At 58.1% G+C, this 25,625-nt stretch overlaps 1 protein-coding gene and 1 long non-coding RNA gene across 3 annotated transcripts; one reads left to right on the top strand and one right to left on the bottom strand.

Moving 5' to 3' along the window:
- The first annotated feature begins 1,464 nt into the window (after positions 1–1,464).
- LOC137150168 (uncharacterized) lies at positions 1,465–3,003 on the top strand. Its single transcript, XR_010918926.1, has 2 exons — positions 1,465–1,701; positions 2,654–3,003. It is a non-coding gene; the product is annotated as an uncharacterized lncRNA (long non-coding RNA).
- On the bottom strand, positions 1,850–24,687 carry EHBP1L1 (EH domain binding protein 1 like 1). Of its 2 annotated transcripts, XM_067543904.1 has the most exons (18): positions 23,988–24,687; positions 18,804–18,861; positions 18,596–18,691; positions 18,137–18,190; positions 17,094–17,272; positions 15,517–15,668; positions 14,879–14,992; positions 14,439–14,575; positions 10,453–10,625; positions 10,165–10,213; positions 5,199–6,152; positions 4,759–4,834; positions 3,642–3,691; positions 3,421–3,541; positions 3,049–3,148; positions 2,854–2,927; positions 2,634–2,748; positions 1,850–2,541 (listed from the first exon to the last, which is right to left on the bottom strand). In XM_067543904.1, exons 1-18 carry the CDS (start codon positions 24,089–24,091, stop codon positions 2,454–2,456), a joined length of 2,694 nt encoding a protein of 897 aa, XP_067400005.1. In that variant the 5' UTR covers positions 24,092–24,687; the 3' UTR covers positions 1,850–2,453. The 2 variants fall into 2 exon arrangements, with proteins under 2 accessions (XP_067400005.1, XP_067400006.1); XM_067543905.1 differs by lacking the exons at positions 18,596–18,691; positions 18,804–18,861; positions 23,988–24,687 and having other exon boundaries at positions 18,111–18,150.
- Between the last annotated feature and the right edge of the window lie 938 nt (positions 24,688–25,625).

Here is a 25,625-nt window from a genome sequence, read left to right as displayed (position 1 = left end):
GCTTTGTTTTTTTGCTGATTTCAGCATCATCTGCTTCTATTCTTCTTTTTCCCTGCTTTGCAGCCATTCTCCCCCTCTAAAAAACATTCTTCAGTTTCCAGGGGAACTTCATGGTGGGGGTTGTGGTGAGAAAATCTTCCCTCTCAGCCCTTCCCCTAGACCAGGTTTTCTAGGCCCTCTGGGTTCTGACACAAAGAACAGGGACAGGCACAGGCAGCTGCAATTCGCTTGGGTTCCTGCCCATCAGGAGTGTTTGAGGCAGACCCAGTCCTGCCTCTGAGCATGATGGGAAAGAAACCCTGTATAAAAGCCTTTTGCAAGTAGTTAGAGCCGTTTGCCAGTGATGCTATCTGAGGCTGATGGGGAGAGGATGTTGCAGCCTCAGGTGGTCTCATGGGGCTTTGATAATTCCCCTCCCCCCCCCAATAAGGTATTTATTGAATTTAATGTTTTTATTGCAGGGGCTGCAGCTTACTTGTGGGGCAAGGGAGGATATATTCCCTTCCAGCCCATACTATGGGGTGGGGGAGCTTTTTACTTCTGTCTTTTAAAGCAAGACAAGACAGGACTGGAAGTCTTGACTCTCGGCTCCTATTCCTCATTCCTGTGTGCCTTTGGGTAAACCATCTGTCTTGGTGCCTCAGTTTCCCTCTGTAAAATTGAGATATTACTTCCTCAGAGTGGGTTATGTTTGATTCATTAGTGCATGGGGTCTACTGCTACAAGAGTGCTGGTAAATTGACAAGCATGTGTGTGAAATTATGGAGGCCAAAGGATCCGGCTCCGCCATTTCCACAGTCAGCCACGGTGGGGCTTTGTCTCCAATCCACGGTGGGATTCCGGGGCTGGAGGTCCCATTCCGAGCCCCACTCTCATCCCCTGCTGGGCACAGGCTGAATGACCCCTGCACCCCCTCCCTACTAACCCTTGCCCCCCTCCCTCTTGCTGGGTGAGATGCTCAGGGACCCTCTCGCAGCCTGCCTGGCTGGTCTCTGGCTGCATTAACCTTGCTGCAGGGGAGTGGGCCGAAGCTAAGCTGTTCTGAGCCCCATGAGGCAGGCGTCCTGTCCAGGGGGGTGCGCGGTGTCACCACGCGCAGCCCTGCCCTGAGTCTCTTTGCTGCCCCCTGGTGGCGGCTGCAGCGGCTCTCAGTTGCTGCCTGACGGGAGAAGCGGCGCATGCGCCCTGAGAAACAGTCTCACCCCTGCGGCAGGACGGGGAGTCTCTCAGCGCGTATTGGTCAGGGCGACGGCCAATGGGGCGCAAGGGCGGGGTATGAACCCGGAAGCGTCCTCAGCGCGGTTCGCAGAGGCTGCTGTATCCGCAGCCAAAGGAGTGGAGTGAGTAGCGTGCGGCGGCCGAGCCCGCGCGGACCCTTCTCCTGCGCCTGCTGGGGGCGGGGCTCGGGGTACCCGGCCGGCGGGGCGGGGCGGGGCGGGGCGTGGGGCCCTTTCCTGACTCGCGGAAGGCTCCGAGTCCTCGCGCCCCTTAGCCAGAGCCCTGCCTGCCCTCGAGCCCCCAGACATTGCGGGGGGCGGGATTCCTGGGGGGGGGGGCTTTACCCCTTAGGAGCGTGTACTCTCGCAGTGTCACATGAGCAGCCGGGCTGGCCACGGCACCTGCGGGGCGGGACTGGGGGTGCTCCCTGCAGGCGGGCAAGAGCCGCTTGCCCACCCCACTGATCCCCCGCGGTGACGCTGAGTAAGTCTTTGCTCCCTGAGCGCTGCTACAGTGCTTGGAATGAATTGGGTCTGATCCCGCACTGGTTTCCAGGCCGTGGGTTTGTTAGTCCCTTACTACTCCACCCGGGGGTGGGGGTGTCCACAGACTATTACAGGTGGCAGGGACCAGAGGGGGTCCTCATTAGCCTGTTCTGCAGAACTGGAGCTTCTTCAACATCATCAGATTTCTTGTGACCCAATCCACCTAGGTCAGTCACTCTCTGGCCTACCTTCCAGGGGAGCTACAGAGCATTAATGAACCAGCCCAACCCTTTTGGCACTCTGCTTGTGACAGCCAGCACTACCTTATAGTTCATTCCTTCAGGACCTGCTTCATGATTTTTCCAGGGAAGCCCTGTCAGTCTTTTAAGCCAAGCTGAGTACCTACGAATTTGCTGTGCTCTAGGATTCCTCATAGCTCCCCCCCACTATGTGAAAGTCCTGGGTTGCAACTGTCTGTAATATAGTACTCTTTATTGCAAACACCCACTCCATGGCTGGATGTCATTTTTTCAAGGCACTTGTACCATGCATCACACACAAATAAATAGCCCCACCCTTGTCTGCCCAACTGGTTTACAACTCTGCCTCCAAAAGTGGGGCCAGACTGGGCAAGGAACCCGCCACCTGTACAAAACTGAAGCCTCTGGCATCTAGTAGCCCTTTAAAAGGCAGGGAAGGGGATTTAGTGCTGGCAGCACACTGAGCAAGGGCAAGAGGTGCCCGGGGCTCTTAAGTGATGCAGCACTTCTCCTTGTGGCTGTACTTGCGCCGCCGCAGTTCCAGGCCCCGCTCCAGCCGGGCATCTTCCTCCAGGGCTCTGTAGGGTAAAGCACAGTGAGCTTTAGGGTGCCATGGAGCACCCAAAAACAGAGCAACTCCACACTGTGCCCTCTATAAACAGAAACTCACATTCTCTCCTTGATGTCCAGGTCTCGCACCAGCTCATCCCTCTGGTTCACCAGTGACACCAGTTCCTGCAGTAAGAGCTGCTCCCGCCGCTGGTGGGCTTCAGTCTTGAGCCACTCTGGAGGGTGGAGAAGAAAACTCATCACACATGAGCAGCAAGGGGCCTCCCCCAAGCTAAAGGCTCCCATGTCCTGCTAAGCTACCCAGTCCCTGTTGCTCTTACCTTCAATAGACAGCATGGCTCTCAACTCCCGGCTCAATAGCTCATATCGTCTCTCTAGGTCCTGCTCCTCCAGCCTGGGGGAGGGGACGACAGGAGTGTAATCAGCTACAGGCCCTTTCCTTCCCCTGAATGGTCTGGCTGATCACCAAAAAGCCAGCCATCACCCTGCGTCTGCACGCCCAAAGGCCCACTCACAGCAGCTGCAGCTGGTCCTGGCGCCGGATCAGTGCATTCTTCTTATTGACCAGTGTGAACCACTCCTGAATCAGCTGCTCCTCCTGGACCCGATTTGTGCCTGCAATAAAAGGGGGAGGAGCACACTCCACTGAGAGTGCACTACACGGGTATGTGCCCTGCAATAGGAATCAGGCTCTCTAACATTTCTCGCCTTCCCCACCCAGAAAGCCTGGGACATTCAGTAGCATCAAAGCCCAGACAGGGTGGCCAAGCTGAGCACATCCCTGTGCAGGGGGCTCCCTTATCCACAACTGCGTCAGCAGGTGGTACCAAGAGGCTGTGTGGGGGAGGGAGGGGAGCCATGTACAGGACAGTGGCTGATCACTGCACCTGACTCCATGAGGAAGCGCAGCTCCTTCTCCACCACGGCTGCCCGGGCATCAATCTGCTTCTGCTCGTTCTCCAACGCCTGCAGCTCGGCCACCACATACTGGCTGGTGTCTTGGAAGCGCTGCCAGGAAGGCAGGAGGTCAGACCCAGCGCCCTCCCACAAGGGGAAAGGCCCTGTGTCCCAGACCCAAATTCTCTCTCCCACAATTACCCATCCTTACCGGTACCTCCTCATCTACGGTGCTGGGGTCTTGGGCAGCGGTGGCCATCTCTGGAGGGGGGGGGGGGAGACAGGAAGGGGCAGTTAGAGTTATATATAATAACGGCCATGAACAAGAGCTGCTGACAGACAAAGGGACACAGAGAGCAGCTGCTGTCGGTCAAGGACTGTGTTGGGAACAAAAGGAGCCTGGTGTTGGAAATCAGGCCTATGCAGGGGCCAAAATACAAAGGGGATGAGTTGTTCCCTCCCCCTAACACAAGAGCAACTCTGGAGGGTGGCTGGCTTTGTATTAAAACTATTGCTGATCTGTTTCAGCAGGCGACCCCAGTTTTGTATTGTGGGAAAGGGTAAGTAAAAGTTCTCTGGTCACTTTTTCTGCACCGTTCATGATCATCTAGACCGCTGTCCTATCTCCCCTCCCCCTTAGCCATCTCTTTTCAGCCTCTCGTCGTATGGAAGCTGTTTCATCCCCTTTCTTGCCCTTCTGTGAACTGTTTCCAGCTGCACAATAATTTCACAGTGTTAAAGGTGTGGGCGTACCATGGTTTTATATGGTGGCATTAGGATATTTTCTTCCATTTCCTAAGAATTCCTAACTCTCAGTTAGCTTCTGGACCGTTGCTGCGTCCCGAGCCAAAGCTTTCAGAGAACTATTTACGGTGACTCCAAGATGTCTGTCCTGGGCGGTAACAGCTAATTTAGACCCCACCATTAGAATATGTGTGGTTGGGATCATTTTTGCCAGCATGCATTACTTTGCATTTATCAGTGTTGAATTTCATTTGCCATTTTGTTGCCCAGTCACCCTTGTTTGTGAGGAACCCTCCCCGGTGACTCTTTTTTCCTGTACCTTTAATACAAGGCTCAAGGGATTTTTAATGGAGTATTTGCCCTGGGAAAAAGCAAGCTGAGGTCGCTGGATTTCACATGCTGAACCTGTGTTAACTCTGTAGTGTTGTGCAGTGAGAGGGGTCTGTTAAAATCTTGGACTCTCTGGTGCATTGTGTCAACATTAGCACAACAGCCCTGCTCCCCCTTAAGGATCCATCTCACCCCTTTGCCCCAAAGCCTGATGCTGCTACATATGGCAGACCCTACAGAACCCCTGGGCTCACCTGGGGCCAGCTGCTGCTGCTGAGTCCTGGCGGAAGCAGGGGGTCCAGTCTTGGGGGTTATGCCATCATGCTCGTCCTGGTTGGGGGAGGTGGAAAAAAGGGATGGAGGAGGAGAATTACAATAAATAAGCCAGCACCCATGAGACACCCTACAATAACAAACCAGTCTATTCAGCCCCAAAAGACCCTAAAATAATAAATTACTAGAGTTATACATGCTGTTTTGTTACCGTGAGTCTCAGGGTGCCACATGTGCTGCCTTGTTATTTTAGGATGTCCCAGGATGCACGGTCTCTCATAAATATTTGGGCTATGCATTGCTATTTCTGAGCTACTCTATAATAACAAACCTGTGCATGCAGCCCCAAGAGACCCTACAATAACAAAGCAGTGCCCTGGAGAAACTACAATAACCAAGCCCTCCCCCCTTCCCCACTCACCGCTCCCAGCCCATCAGGTCTCCTCCGTGGTGTCTCCCCTGGGGGACTGCCCACCTCCCCCTCATCCATTGACAGCGACTCGCTCTTGAGCCGTGAGCGCCGCTTCTTGAGCAGGTCAGCATCGCGCACGTGGGAGAAGCCCGACTTGCTGCCATAGGAGCGCGGTGGGGCCACCGGGCCCTGGCTGCCTGTGGACAGCGAGCGCTGCAGGGCCTCCCCATTCTGCGCAGACAGACGCTTCAGCCGCGGAGGGGGCACCAGCTTCTCACCACTGTTGGCCGGCCCTGTCCCAGAGACTGCTGGGACAGGGGGCTCTGCTGCCAGGTTTTTGGCTGGTTGGTGTGTGGTGCCATTGACTGCTGCCTTTGCAGCCTGAGTCCCAGCATCCTCTGGGGTGGAGGGCTCTGTCTCTGTTTTCTTGGCCGGTTGGGACGTGGCACCATTGGCTACTGCTCTCCCAGCATCCTTTGCAGCTTCACTCCCTCCATCCTTTGGCTCCGCCTCTGGACTCATGGCTGGCTTGGTCGTAGCATCATTTACAGTCACTTTCCCAACGTCCTTTGCATCCCCTGCCTTGACATCAGTCACAGCATCCTTTGCCAGTTCAGCTCCTCCTGTCACAGCTCTGTTGGCCGCTGCCTTCCCATCATCTCTTGCGGCAGGGGCAGCGCTTGCAGGCTCCTCGGGCCCCCTGGTCGTAGCCTGGAAGCGCTCGGCGTAGAAGCAGGCAGGGTCGATGGAGAACGTGGGGTCTGAATCGAACTTGCCCACCTTGTAGGTGCTCTGGCTGCTGTGGTTGGCGATCTCCACCACGTTCAGCTCCTGGCCTGTGAAGAAGGCCCGGATCTGGCACAGGTAGGTCATGACAATCAGCTTGTCGGGCACCGTCAGAAACACCATGTCGGCCGGCTCCAGCACCCGCGAGATGCCCAGGGAGGCAAAACCGTCGTAGGCCTGGGGGGGAAGAGGACAAATGAGGGGTGACTATTTAACCCCAATATCCAGCCCCCCCGACCTCCTCCCCAGAGCTAGGAATAGAACCAAGGAGTCATGACTCCCAGTGGTCGTCCCCCATGAGCTCTGACCACTAGGCCCCATACACCGCAGCCTATACTCCCATGGCAGGACGTTCATCACCCCAAACCCAGGACAGTTCCTCAGTCCTCTCCAATGGAGGGGACTCCTGTCATTAGGAGGAGCCAGGAAATAGTAACTGGGGATTTGATCATTAGAAACAGAGATAGCTGGGTTTGCGATGACTGGGGAAAAACCGCATGGTGACTTGCCTGCCAGGTGCGAAGCTCTCGAGACATCTGGACAGACTCGTGCAATGCTGAGGAGAAGCCGGCACTAATGGTACAGGTGGTACCAATGACATAGGGGAAGGTGGGAGAGAAGCCCTGGAGGCCAAAGTTAAGCTGCTAGGGAAAAGATTGACGTCCAGGACCTCCATGGTACCATTTCCTGTCGTGCTTCCAGTTTCCCCCACAGAGCCAGATAGATAGACAGAACTGCAGGGTCTCCATGCTTGAATGAGACGATGGTGCAAGGAGGAGGGGTTTGGGTTTAAGTTGAGTAGGAACCGGGGAACCTTTTGGAGAAGGAGGAGCCTACACAGGAAGGATGGGCCCCACCTAAACCAAAATGGAACCAGACTGCTGGCATGCACAATTCACAAGATTGTAAAAGAGTTTTTAAACTAAAGCCGACAGGTGAAGAGAAGCACACGCTTGGGACTGACACATCCCTTAGCAGAGGATCTATTAAAGGGGATACTCTATATCCTAGTAAAGAGGAGAGGACAGAAGTGGATAAAGTACAGGTAGGAACTGAAGAGAGTCAGTCAAATGAAAAAAAGAGTCCTGTTCCATCACATGAAGGCAGACAACTGAATATTGACAAATTTTATAAGTGCTTGTATACAAATGCTAAAAGTCTACACATGAAGATGGGTGAACTGGAGTACCTGGTATTAAAGGAGGATATTAATTAACAGGCAACACAGAAACTTGGTGAAATGATGCTAATCAATGGGACATGGCAATACCAGGGTACAAAATATATTGGAATGACAGAGTAGGTTGTGCTGGTGGGGGAGCGGCACTGTATGTGAAAGAAGCTTGAATAATAAGAGTAAAGCAGTGGGAATATAATACAGACCACCTGACCAGGATTGTGACTGCAACTGCTCAGGGAGATTAGAGAGCCTACAAAAACAGAAAACCCAGTAATAATGGGAGATTTCAACTATCCCCATATTGACTGGCAACATGTCACCTTAGGTTGGGATGCAGAGATAAAATTTCTAAAACACTATTAATGACTGCTTCTTGGAACAGTTAGTCCTGCAATCCACAAAGGGAGATGCAATTCTTGATTTAGTCCTAAGTGATGCACACGATCTGGTCTAAGAGGTGAATATAGTTGAATCGCTTGTTAATAATGACCATAATATAATTAAATTTGACATCCTTGTAGCAGGGGGGGGGAGAACACAAAAGAAACCCACCACAGTAGCATTTGACTTCAAAAAGGGGAACTACACAAAAATGAGGCGGTTAGTTAAATGGAAACTAATAGGAACAGTCACCAGAATGAAATGCCTGCAAGCTGCATGGAAACTTTTTAAAAACATCATAATAGAGGCTCAAACTACATGTATACCCCAAACAATAATCATTGGAAAAAAACCAGCAAGACGACCAAAAAAAATGCTAAACAACAGAGTAAAAGAGGTGGTTAGAGCCAAAAAGACATCTTTTAAAAACTGGCAGTCAAATCCTAGTGAGGAAAATAGGAAGGAGCACAAACTCTGGCAAGTCAAGTGCAAAGTCTAAACAGGCAGACCAAAAAAGAATGTGAAGAGCAGCTAGACAAAGACATACAAACTAGCAGTACATTTTTTAAGTACATCAGAAGCAGGAAGCCTGGCAAACAATCAGTGGGGCACTGGACAGCCAAGGTGCTAAAGAAGCATTCAAGGAAGACAAGGCAAGTGCAGAGAAGCTAAATTAATTCTTTCCATCCGTCTTCACAGCAGAGGATGTGAAGGAGATTCCCAAACCTGAGATTCTTTTTAGGTGACAAATCTGAGGAACTGTCCCAGATAGAGGTGTCAGTAGAGGAAGTTTTGGAACAAATTGATCAACTAAACAGTAATAAGTCCCCAGGACCAGTTGGTATCCTCCCCCCACCCCCAAGAATTCTGAAGGAATTCAAATGTGAAATTGCAGAACTACTAACTGTGGTATGTAACCTATTGCCTAAATCAGCTTCTGTACCAGATGACTGGAGGACAGCTAATGTAACATTGATTTTTAAAAAAGGCTCCAGAGGCTATCCTGGCACTTACAGGTCAGTGAGCCTAACTCCAGTACCAGGCACATTGGTTGAAACTATAGTAAAGAACAGAATTATCAGACACGTGGATGAACACTGTTGTGAAAGAGTGAGCACGGCTTTTGTAAAGAGAAATCATGCCTCACCAATCTATTAGAATTCTTTGAGTGGGTCAACAAACGTCATCAAGGATGACCCAGGGGACTTTCAGAAAGCCTTTGAAAAGGTCCCACACCAAAAGCTCTTAAGCAGTAAACAGACATAGGATAAGAGGGAAGGTCCTCTCCGGGATCAGTAATTGGTTAAAAGGCAGGAAACAAAGGGTCGGAATAGATGGTCAGTTTTCACAGTGGAGAGAGGTAAATAGTGGGGGGTCCCCCAAGGATCTGTCCTGTGACCAGTGCTGTTCAATATATTCATAAATTATCTGGAAAAGGGTAAACAGTGAGGTGGCAAAGTTTGCAGATGATACGAAATGACTCAAGATAGTTAAGTCCAAAACAGACTGCGAAGAGTTACAAAGGGATCTCACAAAACTGGGTGACTGGGCAACAAAATGGCAAATGAAATTCAATGTTGATAAATGTAACGTAATGCACATTGGAAAACATAATCCCAACTACACATGCAAAATGATGGGGGCTAAATTAGCTGTTACCACTTAAGAAAGCGATCTTGGATTCACTGGAGAGTTTTCTGAAAACATCCGCTCAATATGCAGCAGCTGTCAAAAAAAGCTACCAGCTTGTTAGGAGCGGGATAAGTAAGACAGAAAATATCATAATGGCACTATATAAATCCATGGTACGCCTACACCTTGAATAATGTGGGCAGTTCTGGTTGCCCCATTTAAAAAAAGAAAATTAGAACTGGAAAAGGTACAAGGAAGGGCAGCAAAAATTATCAGGGGGCTGGAACAGCTTCCATATGAGGAGAGATTAAAAAGACTGGGAGTTACATCTTAGAACAGAGATGACTAAGGGGGGATATGATAGAGGTCTATAAAATCATGAATGGTGTGGAGAAAGCGAATAAGGAAATGTTATTTGCCCCTTCACATAACAAGAACCTGGGGGAGTTGGGTCACCCACTGAAAGCGATATGCAGCAGGTTTAAGCAAACACAAGGAAGTACGATGTCACACAATGCACAATCAATCTGTGTCACTCGTTGCCAGGGAATGTTGTGAAGGCCAAAACTGTAACAGGGCTCAAAAAGAATTATGTAAGTTCATGGAGTATCGATCCAACAGTGGCTAATAGCCACGAAGGTCAGGGAGGCAACCCCGTGCTCTGGGTGTCCCTAAGCTCCAGATGGCCAGAAGCCGGGACTGGACGACACGGGATGGATCACGTAAGAACACAAGAACAGTCATACTGGGTCAGACCAACAGTCCATCTAGCCCAGTATCCTGGTTTCCGTCAGCAGCCAATGCCCGGTGTTTCAGAAGGAAAATTACCCTTGATAAATTGTCCTCTTCTGTTCATTCCCTCTGAAACATCTGGCACCAGCCACGGTCAGAAGACAGGATGCTGGGCTAGATGGACCGTTGGTCTGAGCCAGTCTGGCTGTTCTTATGTTCTTCACCCCCTCTCCCACCCCACACCTGCCAGGGGCCCCAGCTTACCAGCTTGTTATTCTGCTTGATAGCGAGGGGGTCCAGGGTTTCATAATTGCTGGAGGACAGACAGATGTGACAAAGCTAGATCCTGCTCAGTGAATGGGGTCTCCCAACCCATATCCCCCCACTCCTCACTTGCCTCTGAGACTCCCCCTCCATACGTAGGCATGGCCTACCCTGCAACACACGCCTCTGTTGGTGCCCCTCAATCTCGACCCGCAGCCCCTGCTGTCCCAGCCCCAGGTTCCACCCACTGCCTCTCAGCCCCTCCCGGCCGGCAGCCCCAGGACTCACATTTTCTCTGGGTGGAAGTGGTGCAGGATGGCGCAGAATGCCAGCCCGTTTCGCCAGGAGGTGGTGAAGTTGGTGACCCGGACACCCCGGTAGCCAGCCGTGACATCCTGGCACCATTCCAGCAGCGACTGGCTGCAGCTGACCAGGCCTGGACTGGTTGCTGGGGACTCTTCCTAGGAGATAAGAAACAGAGGGTGGGGTGAGAGATAGGTCGGGGAGGTGCTGGGTCACCCCACACAAGGCAAAGCACCCCCACACCAGCACTGGCCACCCTTGCAGCCCCCAGCCCCGCTGCTCTCCTGGCCACACCCAGCTGGCCACGGGGCTCCCCCATTCGCCTGCCTGCATAACCCCCCCACCACCGCCCAGGCACAAAGCCCTGTGATCAGGGACCTCCATCACCCATGCGCATTGAGCCATCCCCTTCTCCACAGTAGCTGGGGGAGAAGGTCTGGGGCTGCAGGGGGACAAAGACCCAGCCAGGTCCTCACTGTTGCACCCTTCCCTTTCCCCTTCTAGGCAAGGGCATTCCTCTGGCCAGGCTTGCCCAGGGCGTGCTGGCATCCGGCCATCCCCATGCAGCAGGGTGAGCAGGCCAGATGCAGGGCAGGCTCCGTTGGCCACAAAGTGAAGGGGAGGGGTCAGAAAGGGGGCTGCAGGCCCTGGGGCAGGGCCCAAGCATAATTTTTTCAGGCCCAGTACAAACTTGTAACACAGGCCCCCTCCCACACACATACCCCAGCCCCTCATCCCATACATACTATCCCATGAGCCATGAAAATTGTTTTCCTCATGGTAATGGGAGTCACAACCTGGACCGGGCCCTCCCAGAGCCTCCTGGCCCCAGGAAAGGGTACCCCCACGTGGGGGCCCTGCCCTGTGGGGAGTCCATCGCCAGGTATTATCCCCAACCCTGATTAAAGGGAAGGCACCTGCTCCCCCACCCCAGCTCTGGGTTTTATCCCTGTAGCAATGCTGCAGGTGTCTCCCCCCTGCTCCCCCCCAAGCCCTAGGATTAGTTGGAAGCACGGGCAGGCAGCCATGGCAGCTGGCAGGGCTGGGGGCACAAGCATCCGTCCCTACCTGGGCCGCCCCCTGCCCTATGCTATCCCGGGCAGCACCACAGGGCGGGGGAGACGGCTCCCGCCCGGACGCCTGAGTCCCCTCGGTGGATGACGGGCTGGCATTCCTCTCCTGGGCAGGGCAGGCAGGCGGGAGGCTCAGGGTGAGGCAGCACTGTGAGATGTAGGGCTCAGCGAAGGGGGACGGGGAGCCCGGGATGGGCACATCCTGGGGGGCGTTAGGGCAAGGGCTGTGGCCCGTCTGCTGCTCCTTCCTGGGGCGCCGTGGCTGGCCAGCTGGACTGTGCAGAGCCCTGACGGCCACGTCTCCAGGAGGTGCCCTGTCCTGCTGGCGTCCTCCTTGCTGGGCAGGGAGCCCACAGCCTCCTCCGGCCCAGCCTGCTCCAGCAGGGGCCCAGCTGCACTAGGTGTGGCACCGCCAGGTGCTCTGCCGTCGGCTCCTGGGCTCTCCACGGTGCCCTGCGGCTGGGCTGGGGCCTCCACAGACGGGGCGTCTGCTGCTACCAACTGCCCCGCACCTCCACACGGCCTGCCAGCCGCCTTGCCCCCTGCCTCCTCCGGCTGGGCTGGGATTGCCTCCCACAGTCCATCTCCTACTCCTGCCTCCACCACACTGCTGGACACCTCTCCAGCCCCCTCGCCCATCACATCCTCTGCCCGACACCGCCACGGCTTGGGGGGGGCCACCAGAGAGGGTGCATCTCCTGCCCCCCCCTCCACAGTAGCCCTCACAGCTTCGTGCCCGGCTGCCCCCTCTGCTCTCTGCCTCTCCGGCTGGGATGCCACCCTGGGACCCTCTCCTGCTGCCCTGTCCCGCTCCAGCTCCTGCAGCGTCACTGCGGGAGCCAGGCCTGGAGCTGGGCTTGACCGACCTCCTCGCCCAGAATCCTCCTCTGCTGCCAGCTCTGACCTGGGCCCCTCCAGCAAAGGCACAACTTCTGCCACGCTCTGAACAGCAGCTCCACACACCTGCCTGTCTGCCCTGCGGTTCTCCTGTTCCGCTGGCTCCTCTGGCCTGCCAGGGATCGGCCCCAGGCTGCCTGCCTCCATCACCCCCTCACCCACCATATCCTCTGCCCAACACCTCCACGGCTTGGGGGGGGCCACCAGAGAGGGTGCATCTCCTGCCCCCCCCTCCACAGTAGCCCTCACACCATCGTTCCTGGCTGCCCCCTCTGCTCTCTGCCTCTCCACGGGGGATGCTGTCCTGGGACCCTCTCCCGCCGTCCTGCCCCGTTCCCGCTTGGGGGGCACCACTACAGGAGTAACAGCACCCCCAGCGCTTGGCCGACCAGTGGCATCTGCTACCGCCACCTCCTCTCCCTGTCTCCCCCACGGCACGGGGGGCAGCCCCACCACAGACGACACAGCCAGCAGCGCAGCAGCCGAGGGCACGCCGGCCCCCAAGTCCTTCCCAGCCAGGCCGGCGCCCTCCCCAGCAACAATGGCAGTTCCTGGTGCGTCCTCATCGAGGTACATCACTACACAGAGGCCCGGAGACACCGAGCGGGCCCGCCTGTCCCTCCGGGGCCGGGGCAGCGGCTTCGGCTGGGCTGACAGTTCTGCTGACCTAGGCCGGGCCCTGGCGGGCACTGCTGGCGCAGGCAGAGAGGCTGCGGATCGAGGACCCTTCACTGACTTGGCCGCCCCCAGTTTGAGCTGGGAGGGAAGTGGCTTGGCTTCCCATCGGCGTCTCCGGATGGGGGGTACCTCGGGGGACGGAGCCGTGGGCGCAGCGGGTTCTGGCAGGAGGGATTTCTTCCGCCGCGGGGCAGGGACAGGGCTCTCCGTCTCCGTCCGGGGCATCCAGATGTCACTGGGCCTGGAGGGAGGGACGAAGGGGAGTCGGTCTCATCCTGAGCTGCCTCCCAGGTGGGTTTCTCACAGATTTCTCATCCGCCCAAACCGACACGCCAAATCTTCTCCGCACTCAGACTGAAAGGCCCAGCAACAGAAGCCAGCCATCCTAGCTCTGTGAGCCCCTCTGCTCGAACCAGGGATAGAACCCAGGAGTCCTAGCCCCCAGCCCCCCGGTCTAACCCCTGAGCCCCGCTCTCGCTAAACCCCAGTCCGTGGAATACTGAAAACCTGCCCACGGCAGATGAGCAGTTTTGGAATATTCCAGCCAGCCGGTTCCCGGGGCCAGGTCACAGCCAGCGCCCCCTAGAGGAGACAGGCCCCGTGCCCCCTTCCCTGCCCCACCCCCAACTTCCTCCTCTGTTAATCTGCGGGGCTCAGAGGGAGCAGCAGTTTCCTGCAGCGCCAGCTGCATCCCTGCCCCCACGGGAAGGGGCAGAGCTGGCAGCCCAGCCTCCAGCTCCCTTCCTTGGCAGGGGAAGTGCAGCTTCCTCCTGGGGGGGAACCCGGCGCCCGCACTCATCGGGGGAGGAGGAGACTGTCAGAGGCTCAGGAAGGCAGAAGCGAAACCAAACACTAGATGGCTGCTCGGCTTATCCATAATTAGCTGGGCACTAACCTTGCCCCACCACACCACCATCATCCACGTCCCCCGATCCCACTAGACTCTCCCTTCCTCTCCCAGAGCCAGGACAGAACCCAGGAGTCCTGGCTCCCAGTCCCCTCCCCCCCCGCTCTAACCACTAGACCCCATTTCCTCCCAGAGCCAGGATAGAAGCCAGGGGTCCTGACTCACCTGCCCTTGGTGTCACTCCCTGATGCTGGCCGTTCCATCCGGGCTACTGCTTTCTCCTCCTCTTCAGCCCTGGGGTTGCCACCATGTTGTCCCGTCTCCTGTAAGGGGCTCGTGCCTGGCTTGTGGGCGTGGTCCGTGGCGTCGGTCCCCGTCTCCCCCTTAGTGCCTGGTTCCACAGGCCCCACAGCTCCCATCAGGTCCCTACTGTCTGCCATGCTCTGCCCAGCCCTCCCGGCCCCTGCACCACTTACTGGGGTGGGGCCCATCAGCTCCAGGGAAGCGGGGGTTGTTCCCCCCTGTAGGACCATCTCCAGGGCGGGATGGGGGGCTTCCCGCAGGGGAGCATCATGGGTGTTGGCTACTCGGACAGCTTCCTCCTTAGCGGAGCCTGCAGGAGAGCGGAGAGGAGCCCAGGTCAGAGACGGGGAGCGATGGCAGCGGGGGACAGCTGAACAGCACCTCCCCATATCCCTGCCCTGGGGGAGTCAAGAGTAAGCTCTGGGCCCTCCCCCTCCTCAGGTCACTAGACCCCACTCCCCTCCCTGAGCTGGGGCTAGAGCCCAGGCGTCCTGACTCCCAGCCCGCACTGCGCTAACCCACTAAACCCCACTCCACTCCCCGCCCAGACCTGGGGACAGAACCCAGGAGTCTTGGGGCCCAGCCAGGGCTCCTGCATCCACTGTTGATTTACCTGCCTCCCGGGGCGTCCTGTGGGGGGTTGCTCTCCCAACTGCCGCCCAGCTGCTCCCCGTGGCCGAGGGATTCTCCTCTTCCTCAGCAAGAGTGTTGAGCTCTCGGGACGTGTCTGTGGGCGGAGCAAGGGAACGTAGAAGGGGGTAGGAGGAGAAAGAGAGAGAAATGTAGCGGTTTGCTGCCTGCTCTGCACCCCGTGTGCCCCAAATCCCACTTGGCCGGAGGGTCCTACCTGTGAAATAGCCCAGCAATATGGTCTGAATGAAACCTACAGTGGGGACAGAGACAGACAGAAAGTGGTGGAGACAGACAGACAGACAGGAGAGAGGGAGAGAGGAAAAAGAGAGAACAATCCCAAGAAAGTACAGCTCCGTGTGGACAGAGTCGCCAGCCCCGGGGAAGAGACTGGGGACCTCAGTCATTGCCTAGAGAGCGCCCCCTGTTGGAAGGCAAAGAAACACTAGGAGCTGCTATCAGGAGCTGCAGCAACCGTGCGGCTGAAGGGAACCCCCCAAACAGCAACCAGGGCAAACCGCGATCACAAATGTCCCTGGGCTGGGATGCCAGGGGGCTGCGGGTCGGGACGGTGGGGCACTGGCAGAGATGACGAAGGAGCTCACAGTGGGCTGGCCCCACCTGTTGGCTCTGAGCCCTGGGCGCTCACGTCCTCCTTCCGCCCCCTCCTGGCTGCCTCGTCATCCTCATCGCTGTCGGCGAAGTCGTCCAGGTTGCCGATGTCGCTGGGTTTGACGCTCATGAGGCTGGCCAGGCTCTGCATGTCCTCATCCCTGAGGGGCAAGGCACAGTGTAAGGGGGGGACCCTCTGTGGGGCTTCAGGGCAGGGGGCTCATGGCAAGGTGGGTTGGTGCAGCCCTATTTCCCTTCCTTCCTCCAGTCTGGCATGACCCTTGCAACCATTTGAACCATTGTGCCTGAAACAAGGGGCTTTCAGAAGTAGGACCCTACCAAATTCACGGCCATGAAAAATGTGTCCCGGACCGTGAAATCTGGTCTCCCCCGTGCAATCTGGCTATTGTAGGAGAGACCAGACTTCACAGAGCTGGGCGGCCAGAAAGCAGCGGCTGCTGGCCAGGGGCCCAGCTCCGAAGGCAGCGCTGCCACCACCAGCAGCAGTGCAGAGGAGAGGGTGGTATGTTAAGGGGAGTGAGGGACATCACTGAAGGGAGGAGCAGGACCTGCCTTATGGGTGGGTGAGTGGGCGACCGCCCAGGGCCCATGGTCAGGGGGGTGCCATGGTCACCCCACACATACACACACACAGCCCAGGGCCTCTTTAACTCCTGAGCGCTGGGCCTGGAGCCGGGGAGGGGAGATGGTGCAGAGGTAAAGGAGGAGCAATGCCATGCCAGCCTCACTTCTGCGATGCTGTGGGCGGTGGTGCTGCCTTCACAGCTGGGCACCTGGCCAGTAGCTGCCCTCCGGGCACCCAGCTCTGAAAGCAGCAGTGCAGAAGTGAGGGTGGCAATACCGTGACCCCAGCACAATAGCCTTGCGACCCCCCCTCCCACGACCCCTTTTTGGGTCAGGCCCCACCCCCACCCCCCATCATTGCAACACCGTGAAATTTCATATTTAAATATTTGAAACTGTGAAATTTAGGGTTTTTAAAATCCTATGACTGTGAAATTAACCAAAATGGACGTGAATTTGGGAGGGCCCCGGTCATAAGCCATGTGCCAGGCAGCCCTGCCCTGGGCTCTGTGGCCTGTATTGGCAGGGGAGGGGCTGTTTAAACGACGCACCAACCGTGGCCAGGCGACAGGACAGCCTGCTATTAAAAACTGCCATGGTGGAGCCTCTTCCTCCAGTGGTGCCAGCATGGCTGCCCGGAGAGACCTCCTAACCAAGATGGCCAGCCCCTGCCACCCTCCTCCTCCTCGCTCATGCCAAGATGGCCGCCTACTCTACCCTCTTCCTCCTCGCTCCTGCTAGGATGGACGCCCCGCACCACCTTCTTCCCCTGCAGCCCTGGGCAGCCATCCTCCTACACCAAGATGGCCACCAAGCGCACCCAGCCTCCGTCAAGTCTTTTGCTCCTTGCCCAGCCCTTCTTTGGGCCGAGCTCCTGCGCTGCCCCCACTGCCAGGGGCAGCATGGAGAAGGAAGTATGAGCCAGAGCCCACCCTTGCTCCACCCCCTCCCACAAAGGGACACTGCTGTTCCCAGACAGGCCTGTTTCCGACATGACTCACGTGGCTTTGCCCTCCCGCAGGAAGACGCAGGACAGCGTGAGCTGCAGCGTGGCAGCGACCACCTTGACCGAGCGTGGCTTCAGCTTCAGCTTCAGCTCGGCCTGCGCAGGCATGGGGCGGGCGAAGCGCTGCAGGTTGACATCGGCTGAGGCCAGCACCTTCCGGTGCCCCTTGGACTCCTGGGAAGAGGGGGTGAGCATTGTGAGTGAAGGTAGAGAGAGAGAGTCCTGACTCCCAGTACCCCCCTGCTCTAACCACTAGACCCCACTCCCCCTCCCAGAGATGAGGTAGCACCCAGGAGCCCTGATTTCCAGCCCCCTGCCCTAACCACTAGATCTGATCCTGTTTATGAGCAAAGATCGTGGAGTTTGGGGAGGACTGAGGTAGCCAGGGGACCAGCTGCCAGCATGCCTGTGTGATGAACAGAGGGGCCCGGGCAGCCTGCTGCTAAGCACTGGGAGGAGGCTTCATGGGAGCTACGCTTCATCAGACAGGACAGCATCTTGGTAGTTCAGTCGAGGCTCGAGGAGGCGCGTTACGAGTTTATTGGACACGTCGCCGTTTGTTCCCAATACTTCCCCTCGCTGCTTCGGGAAGCTCTAGTCTTTGTTAAGTAAACTTACGCCTGCTTTCACCACGCGCCTGGCTGGGTGCTGTGTGTTATAAGCAGCGGGGATCTCAACGGGGGTGTCCTGTCCCCCCCGGAGCAGTGTATGGGGAGATGCTGCCCGTGTCCATCAGAGCAGGACCTGGGGGGGCTGCAGCATGCCTGTCGCTAGCCTGCAGAGGGACAGCAGAGGCCTGGGGGCTGCTTGTGCAGCCCGTGGCTAGTGGAGTTGGGCCCTGCTAGGCACAGACAAGGGTTCCGCACGCTAAGGGCAGGTGGCAGCGAGATGCCTCCAAGCCCTGGGTGCCCTCGCGAAGCGTCACACCACTTGGCAGCCATGCTGCTTTGGGACCCTTTGCGATAGAAGATCCCATGACCTGGCTGGCCGCTGTCGTCCAGCCCAGAGTTACCGTGCTCCGGTTATCCCGGGACGTACGTTCTCAATCACAAAGGTCCATTCCTTGTCCTCATACTCCTCCAGGTGGGGGTCCTGTGGGGGGGGACAGGGCAGAAGGTGAGAGGGGCCAAGCCACAGTTGGCATGGGGGTGGGGGCAGTTGTCAGGAGCATACCAAGGGAGGCCTGAGCGTCTGCCAGCCCCGCGAGACTGCATGGGACGGTTTGCAGATGGGTATGCGACTCTGGGTGTGAGCGCCCACTGTGCACCAACAGGTACATAGAGGAGAGGACAGGCACAGCAGTGCACGTGGGGGAAGAGGGGCGTAACTGTGAGCCGGGGACCACGTGTCGGTGCTTTTGTGCAAATGCCGGCACAACCACGTAAGAGTGCCTGCGCGCTGGAGTGCGTAGGCCAGCGTAAGACCACACATGTCAGTGCAAAGGAGCGCACGTGTGACAGGGAGATGGTGTGCTTGTGCAAGCGGCAGCGGCCATACCCGGTACAGCGTCACCATTATATCCACGTTCTCCGGCACCATCCACACGACCATCCCGCGGTACGGATTCTTGATCCCCGGCTGCCAACTGTGAGCCTGCAGAGCACACGCAGCCAGATCAGAGCTGGCACCCCCAGGGGGAAGGGTGCCTGCCCCCCAGCCACCCAGTCCCCCCACCCTGGAAGTGGAGATCCCTGAATTCACCCACCTTGGAGCAGATGCGTCGGTTCCTCCTGGTCCAAACCACAATCAGCTTGTCTGGCTGCCTGCAAGGCAGAGGGAACGAAGGAACAAATTAGGGAGGAGAGGAGAGGCAGAGCAGCTAAGCACCCATAGGCCCTCCCCACAGCCCTTCTTGCCCTGGGATCATTGGGATCATCTGGTGACCCAGGTACCAGCCCCAGCGGCTGTCCCTCATCAACCATGTCCCCACGTGGAGAAACTTTCTCCCTCGCCCCTCTGCCAACCCCCAGAACTCCCCGCTTCGTGCAGCTCCACTGCTTCGCCCACTCACTGCCCAGTCCCTGGAAGTAGAAGGAACCCATCTAACCCAGTATCCCCCACTTCCCGCCCCCTGGATCTGACCAATGGCCCTATCCAGCCCCGTAACCTCCCTGGTCGGAGCAAGAGTCAGGAGACCTGGGTTCCACGTCAGCTCTGGGAGGGGAGTTGGGGCTAGTGGGTTAGAGCAGGTGGGGCTGGGAGCCAGGACTCCTGGGTTCCATGCCCAGGTCTAGGAGAGCAGGATCCAGAGGTTGGAACATTCCTAGTTTGGGCTGCCACAGAGCAGCACGTCACAGAGCTGGGTGGGGAGAGTTTTTATCTTCCCAGCCTGGCTGCTGGGTGTGTGTCCAGGGTGGGTGTGGTATGGCCCAGCCTGAACCCCCTGCTCGCCCCACGCTGGAAGAGGAGCACTGGGGCAGAGAGAGAGAGTTTGGAGGAAGGCGCCTGGAGAGACAAATACACTGGGGTCAGCACTGACTGTGAGGGGAGAGCCCCCCCCACACTGACCTCTGCTCCCTGCTGCACAGTGTCCCCTAGTGCCTCACTGGGGCATTGCGGTCAGCAGTTACTGCAGGGGAGAGCGCCCTGACTGATGCCTCCTCCCCCGCACGCTCCCTGCAGCACAGTCTCCCCAAGCCAGGTAGGAGCAGCCCGGCCCCTGACATGGTGCAAACAAGTGAGTCACTGCAGCCCGGAGGAGATGCGTTTGCCTGGACACGGGGCAGACGGGGTGTTTACTCAGGAGGTGTGGAGGCCATGGCCCACTCCACCAAGGGGCGTGGGATCCCCTCCCTCCTCTGCCTGACGGCCACTGTCTGGGCCAGGAGCCTGAGGACTTGTGTCATGGTTTCTGAGAGGTGCTAGGCACCCTTCTCCCCCACTCAATGCCCCTGCTTCATCCTTTCACATCACAGCTTCTGGCTCCCTCCCTGTATCTTTAACAGCCACATGGGCCAGGCCCTGGGGTGGGGCTGGCTGGTGCTTGCACTCACACGCCCCCAAACGCTGCAGAGCTGACGGCATTGAGGGGAGTAGTGTCTAGGAGTTAGAGCGGGAGGGAAGGGGGTGAGAGGGAGAGAAGCTGGGCAGGAGTCAGGACTCCTGGTGCTCTCCCCAGCTCGGGGGGCAGTGGGGTCTGGTGAGTTAGAGCAGGGGGAGGGGAGCGACTGGGAACCAGGACTCCTGGGTTCCATTCCTGGCTGTGCATGTTCCTTTGCATGACCTTGGGTGAGTCCCTGTGTGTCCCAGTTTGCTGTGTTGCTAGCAGGGATGCAGACAGGGCTGCATGGTTTTATTCCTCACAGGCTGGAATTCCTGGCTGGGAGGCACCCAGGAAGAGCTGAACCCTTCTTGTTATTGCAAAGGGATGTTATGGAAACTCAGCATGTGCAGACCAGGTCTGGCCCTAGCTCGTCAGGACGCACTTGCAAAGCATGCTTGTATGTAAGAGCAGGGAAGGGAGGTGAGATTACCTCAGTTTCTCCGCAGCCTGCCGTATGTACCAGCCTGAGATGCACCCACCTCTGGGGTGGAGCATGGGGGGGCTGTTTATCCAAGGATCCCCTGCCCAGTGATGAGATGCAGCTGCTTCTGGGGTGGGGCACAGGGTATGCCTGGCTGTCGGGGAGGGTGCTGGCCAACAGTGGGTTTAACACATGGCAGTGCTGCTGACTGGACGCAGCACTCAACTCACCAGCTGGACGGGATTTCTGGCCACAGGTCAGTGGCTGGCAGAGTGGGGGTGTTACTGCTGCTCTAGGCGACTGTGAGCCCATGGGGGCAGAGAGGCAATGGCAGGGGGTATTTCTGACCAGATGGGTGGAGTTAATGACAGCTCACCCTCTTTATTGACCCAGTGCACCCCCAGCATCACCACTCACAACATGAAAAAAAGCTGGGAACATCCTGCCAACAAGCAGATACAAATGAACAGGGGCCAGCTTCCCCCACATCTAACACAGGGCCCCGGGGCTCCCCCTCAGCTCTGCCAGTGCTTCTCAGTCCCAACCCACAGCTCCCACAGGGACTGGGCAGGCTGCCAGTGCTATATCCTGGGGGTGGCAAACTTACTGACCCCCCTCTCTGCTGGGCGGAACCCTCTAGCCCCACTACCTGGCTCCAGACAGGCCAGACTGGGGGGGCTGTATGGGGCTCCACAAGCCGCACTTTAACTGTAAAAGAGCCACGTGCGACTCACGAGCCACAGTTTGGCCACCCCTGCGGTAGAGTCTACAGGCCAGCTCCCCATCTGTCTGTGTCAGTCATGGCCTCGCTCCCTCACTTCGCTGCGGTCACTGATTCCCAGGGCCCCCCTCCAGATCTCAGCCAAGGCCCCTCACCTCCCACGCAGAGCTTTTCACTCGCAAGGTCAGCAGGCTGAGCTTCCCCCTGCTGCCCCAGATCAGAGCCACGGGCCCATCCAACCTGGCACCCCGACAACCACCCACCCACCCACCCAGCCAGGAGTTTCTAAACCTCCTGCTCGGCAGAAAGTCTGAGCCCAGCCAGGACACCCAGGAGGCGCCCCTCCCCCAGCCCCTGCAGCACTGTATATAACACTGACCATCTGCCAGGTATTCTTAGCTCTCGTCTGAGGTGGAAACATAAACACACACTCAGCGTGGAGCAAATCCTCCGTCCCAGCTCGCAGCCCCCCCAGCTCAGCTGTCACCCAAATCCTGGGCTGCCCCTCACTCCTGACTCACAGCCCCTGCTTTCCCAGCCCTGGGCTTCCCCTCCCAGCTGCCAGTGCTCCTCAGTCCCCACCTGCGATCCCAGCCCTGAGCCCCTGGCCAGGGGCAGTGCTCTGAGACCTGGGCCAGTTTACAAGCACCTTCCTCCCTCCTGGGCTTGTGGCCCAGGGGCTAAATTTAGCCCTGTCAGGAGGGGGTCAGAGGTCAGAGCTTCTTTGCAGGTGCTGAGCTAAATCAGGGTTTTGATGGGAAACCTGATCCCCCCCAACCCCTCCCAAGGACTGGATGGGGCAGCCTGAGCCCGGAGAGCAGGGAGATACCCACCAGGCTAGGGAGAGAGGGGCTGCCCCACCCAAGGGTCGGGGTGGGGGAAATCACTGGGGTGTGGCAACAGGAAAGCTGGAGAGGAAGCATCAAGCTTGCAGGGTAGGGCAGGAGAAGAGGGGGGTCATGGGGGGAGGGGAGGGGCATTTGGGGGAGGAGTACTCGGGAAAATGGGAGGGGCCCCTGAGGGAGAGCGAGTGGGCAGGAACCACAGGAACGGGGGTTTGAAGGGAAGGGGAGGAGCCTGAGGGGGATGGGCAGGAGTTTGAAGGAAAAGGGGAGGGGCCTGGGGATGGACCCCGCTGGGACACTACTGCTATGCAGGGCCCCGATTTAATCCCACAGACAATGCCCCCCTCGCCCCTGCTCCACACTTCCTACAGTCTCTCTGCCCCTCTCCCCCTCCTTCCTCTCCCCCCCCCCGTTTCTATTTTTAGCTGCTGTCACTAAATATTTATCATTTTTCCCTGAATCCCTTTTAAGGTCATTTTAGTTTAAAAAAAAAAAAAAATCCCAAGAGCTCCCTCCCCTGCAGGCTCCTCCCCTTTCCATGGCAATGGTCCAGAGCTTGGGAGTGGAGGGGTCTTTCCACTTCTGGGTCCCCCCCTAAATCACAGGGGGGTGTCTCCAGCTCTAGCCACCCCACTGTCTCCCCAAAACAGGAATTGAAGAGATTCCCCCTATTTCCACGTTCTAGAGCATGTTCTAGATTCCTCCTGCCCTGTCCCAATCCTAGAGGAACCCCTCACCTATCGTTCTCCATATTGTAGTGCACAGGGCCCAGCCCCTCCTCCACTCCAGAAGAGACACCCACCTTCTGCCAACCCCCATGTTCTAAAGCATCTTCTAGATTCTCCTGCTTTGCCCCCCATCCTGGAGGGACCCCAACCTTCTGCCAATTCCTGAGCCCTAGGTTCAGTTCTAGATTCCCCTGCCTCCCCCCGTCACAAGCCCTGCATGGCCTGGGGACAACCCCCTCTCCTCCACAGGTAGCACAGTTGGGAGACCTATGGATAGTTTTCCCCTGGGCCTCAGGGGGCAGTCTGCATCAGCCAGGCCCCACAGCTGGATGGGCCCTCAGACTTCATCACCGCCCCACCACATCTACAATCACCCTCCCCAGCTCCACAACAACTGGGCCTCCCCACAGCCCTCCCACCGCCAGCCCCAGGGGCTGCTAGTGGGGCTGGGCTCAGCAGGGGGGTGGGGACTGGGGAAGGAGATTTGGAAAGGGGGAGCATCAGGGTGGAAGTAGGAACACGGGGGCAGGGGTGGGGGGAATCTCAACCACTATAAACTGGGATGTGAGGTTGACCCCTTTCCATGCTCAATTCCCCCCCAGACTCCCAAATTTCCTCACCATGACCTGGGGGGGTGTCCCGTCTCCCAGACCAGCCTTGACAGCCACCCCCACAACAACCTGCCAAGGGCTCCTCTCAGTCATCCTCCCAACAGTGTTTTGGGGGCTCCCTTCCCATGGCTAAAACAGGAAAAACCCCAATTCCAGAGTGAAACAACTGAACCCCCCCACCTGTGGCGGACCAGCCCCCCATTGGGGCTGTCAGCTGAGAAAGAGTGAATTCCTCCCCATCTCTGCCAGAGGTGCCTGGCTCCCTCCTTGATTAATGAACTAATTCGTGTTAATAAACAGAAAGAAGAGGCTGGGGGGAGTTTCCGTCTCCCTGTGACACCCTCCCCCCAGATCCTACAGGGGGGACAGCCCTTCTCCCTCCCACTCCTGACTTCCCCCATGAGATACACTGGGTGCCCCCGTGCCCACCTCTGCCCCTGAGCTCCCCTGGGGCGGGGCCCCGTGTCCAGCCCTGCTCCCCCGCCAGTCCGGCTGCGCGGCGGGGGCTGGCCCCACTCACCATTTCTTGGTGCACTCCACCATCAGCTCCTGGTAACAGGCCACGAAGTGGAACTTGGCGGCGCGTTTGCCCACGCGCTGGAGCCTCTTCCACGCGGAGCTCATCTCGGCTCGGGGCGGGTCCCGTGGAGCAGCCGCCGGCCGGGCTGGGCCGGGCCAGGCGCCCCTCCGATCACGGCTGCCCCCGCGGCCCCGGCCGGTGCCTCGCGACGCCCATCGTCCCAGACCCCGAGGCTGACGGAAAAACCACCCGAGCGGTGGCGGCTTGGATGCGGGCACCGAGCCAACGGGGCTCCCCCCAAAATCGCGGGGGGGCTCGGCTGTCACCCACCCCGGATAACTGGGGGGCTCGGCTCTCACCGCGGGGGCTCCCCGGTCCCGGGGGGCGGCGGTTGGCTCTCACCCCCCCGGACACTCGATCCCCGGGGGGCGCTTGGCTCTCACCCCCGGGGGCTCCCGGTCCCTCTCCCTGCCCCGGGCCAGACGCCGGCCAGGTCCGTTCCAAGGCGGTTCCGGTGTCCGACGGGGAGAAGGGACGAGTCGGCGAGTGCGAAGGAGGGACCCGTGCCGGGCTGCCAGCGCCTGTCGGGCCGCCTGTGTCTGTGCTTCCTGGATCCCGCACGCCCCACCCCGCGCCGGGACTCGGGGCGCCGGGGTTTCGCGGCTGGGCAGGGCAGGGCCGGGCTGGGCTCACCCCGCGCAGGAAGTTTGCGCGGAGAACGAAAGAAGAAGCAGAAGGAGGCGAAAGGAGAAGAAGAGAAACTCGCGAGCTCGGATCCGCCCCCCCAGTCAGGGGGCAGGGCTGGGGGGGGACCCTGGGGGGTAAATGGGGTCATGAGTGGAAATGCGAGCCACGAGGGTGTGCTGTTGGGCCCAGCCACGCTTCTGGGGAGGGTTGAGGGGGCAGTGACATGGGGGGAGGGGGAACATAGCAGGAGTAAGGAGTGGGGGGAAGATGGGGAGGGGCGCAGATGGGGGGGGGCAGAAGCCGGGAGGGATAAATAAAAGGGGGAGAGGGGATGCATGGAGGGGGTGGGGATGAGTGGGGGGAACTAGGTGGAGATGGAAGAGTCGGGGTAGCGGGGGAGAGTGGCATGGGGAAGGTGCAGAGGGGGCAGTCTGGGAGATGGACAGCAGCTCCCCCCTACACCAAGAGATTCACATTTGGGGGGATGCAGTTTTTGCAGGGGCGGGACAAGAGGTAAATAGAGCTGAGGTCAATTGAAAGACTCCTATTGCATCCCCATCCCCCACCTCTGGACACCTCCCCCCAAACATCTACCATCCCCACCTGGTCCTTACTTCCCTGAGGAACTGGGTTATCTCAATCCTGGGCAGGGGGAGGCGACACAGCAGCTGCAGGGGAGGGGATCACAGTGGTGGGGGGGTTACACAACTAAGACCAGACTGGAGACAGACCCTTCCCCCTGCAACTTCCCCAACCCAAGCCTTCTGCACCTCCCCCACTGAATCACATAGCTGCCCGCGGGCTCAGCGGGTATAAATACCCAGTAAGCCGAGCTGGGTGCTGGCATCTGCATCTCCTGCGCTCCAGGACGGAATATTCACCACCCCAAATTTAGAAACGGCCTGCCAGGTCCAGAGAGCAGCAAGCTCCCCCCAGCTCCGGGCAGGGGCC

Source organism: Emydura macquarii, unplaced genomic scaffold (assembly GCF_026122565.2).
Source record: "Emydura macquarii macquarii isolate MOO-44397 ecotype Brisbane River unplaced genomic scaffold, CSIRO-AGI_Emac_v2 contig_968, whole genome shotgun sequence".
Lineage (NCBI taxonomy): Eukaryota > Metazoa > Chordata > Testudines > Chelidae > Emydura > Emydura macquarii.
The sequence above is the reverse complement of the archived record's forward strand: the minus strand, read 5'-3'. Positions and strand labels throughout refer to the sequence as shown.

Bases quoted from the DNA above. Each gene is read 5' to 3' on its own strand.
- EHBP1L1 (XM_067543904.1), bottom strand. From the start codon at position 24,091: ATGAGCTCCGCGTGGAAGAGGCTCCAGCGCGTGGGCAAACGCGCCGCC. The intron at 18,191-18,595 runs GTATGGCCGCTG...CCCCCCCCACAG, and splicing joins TAATGGTGACGCTGTACCGG to GACCCCCACCTGGAGGAGTA. The intron at 3,692-4,758 runs GTGAGCCCAGGG...CCCCCCCTCCAG, and splicing joins GCAGCAGCAGCTGGCCCCAG to AGATGGCCACCGCTGCCCAA.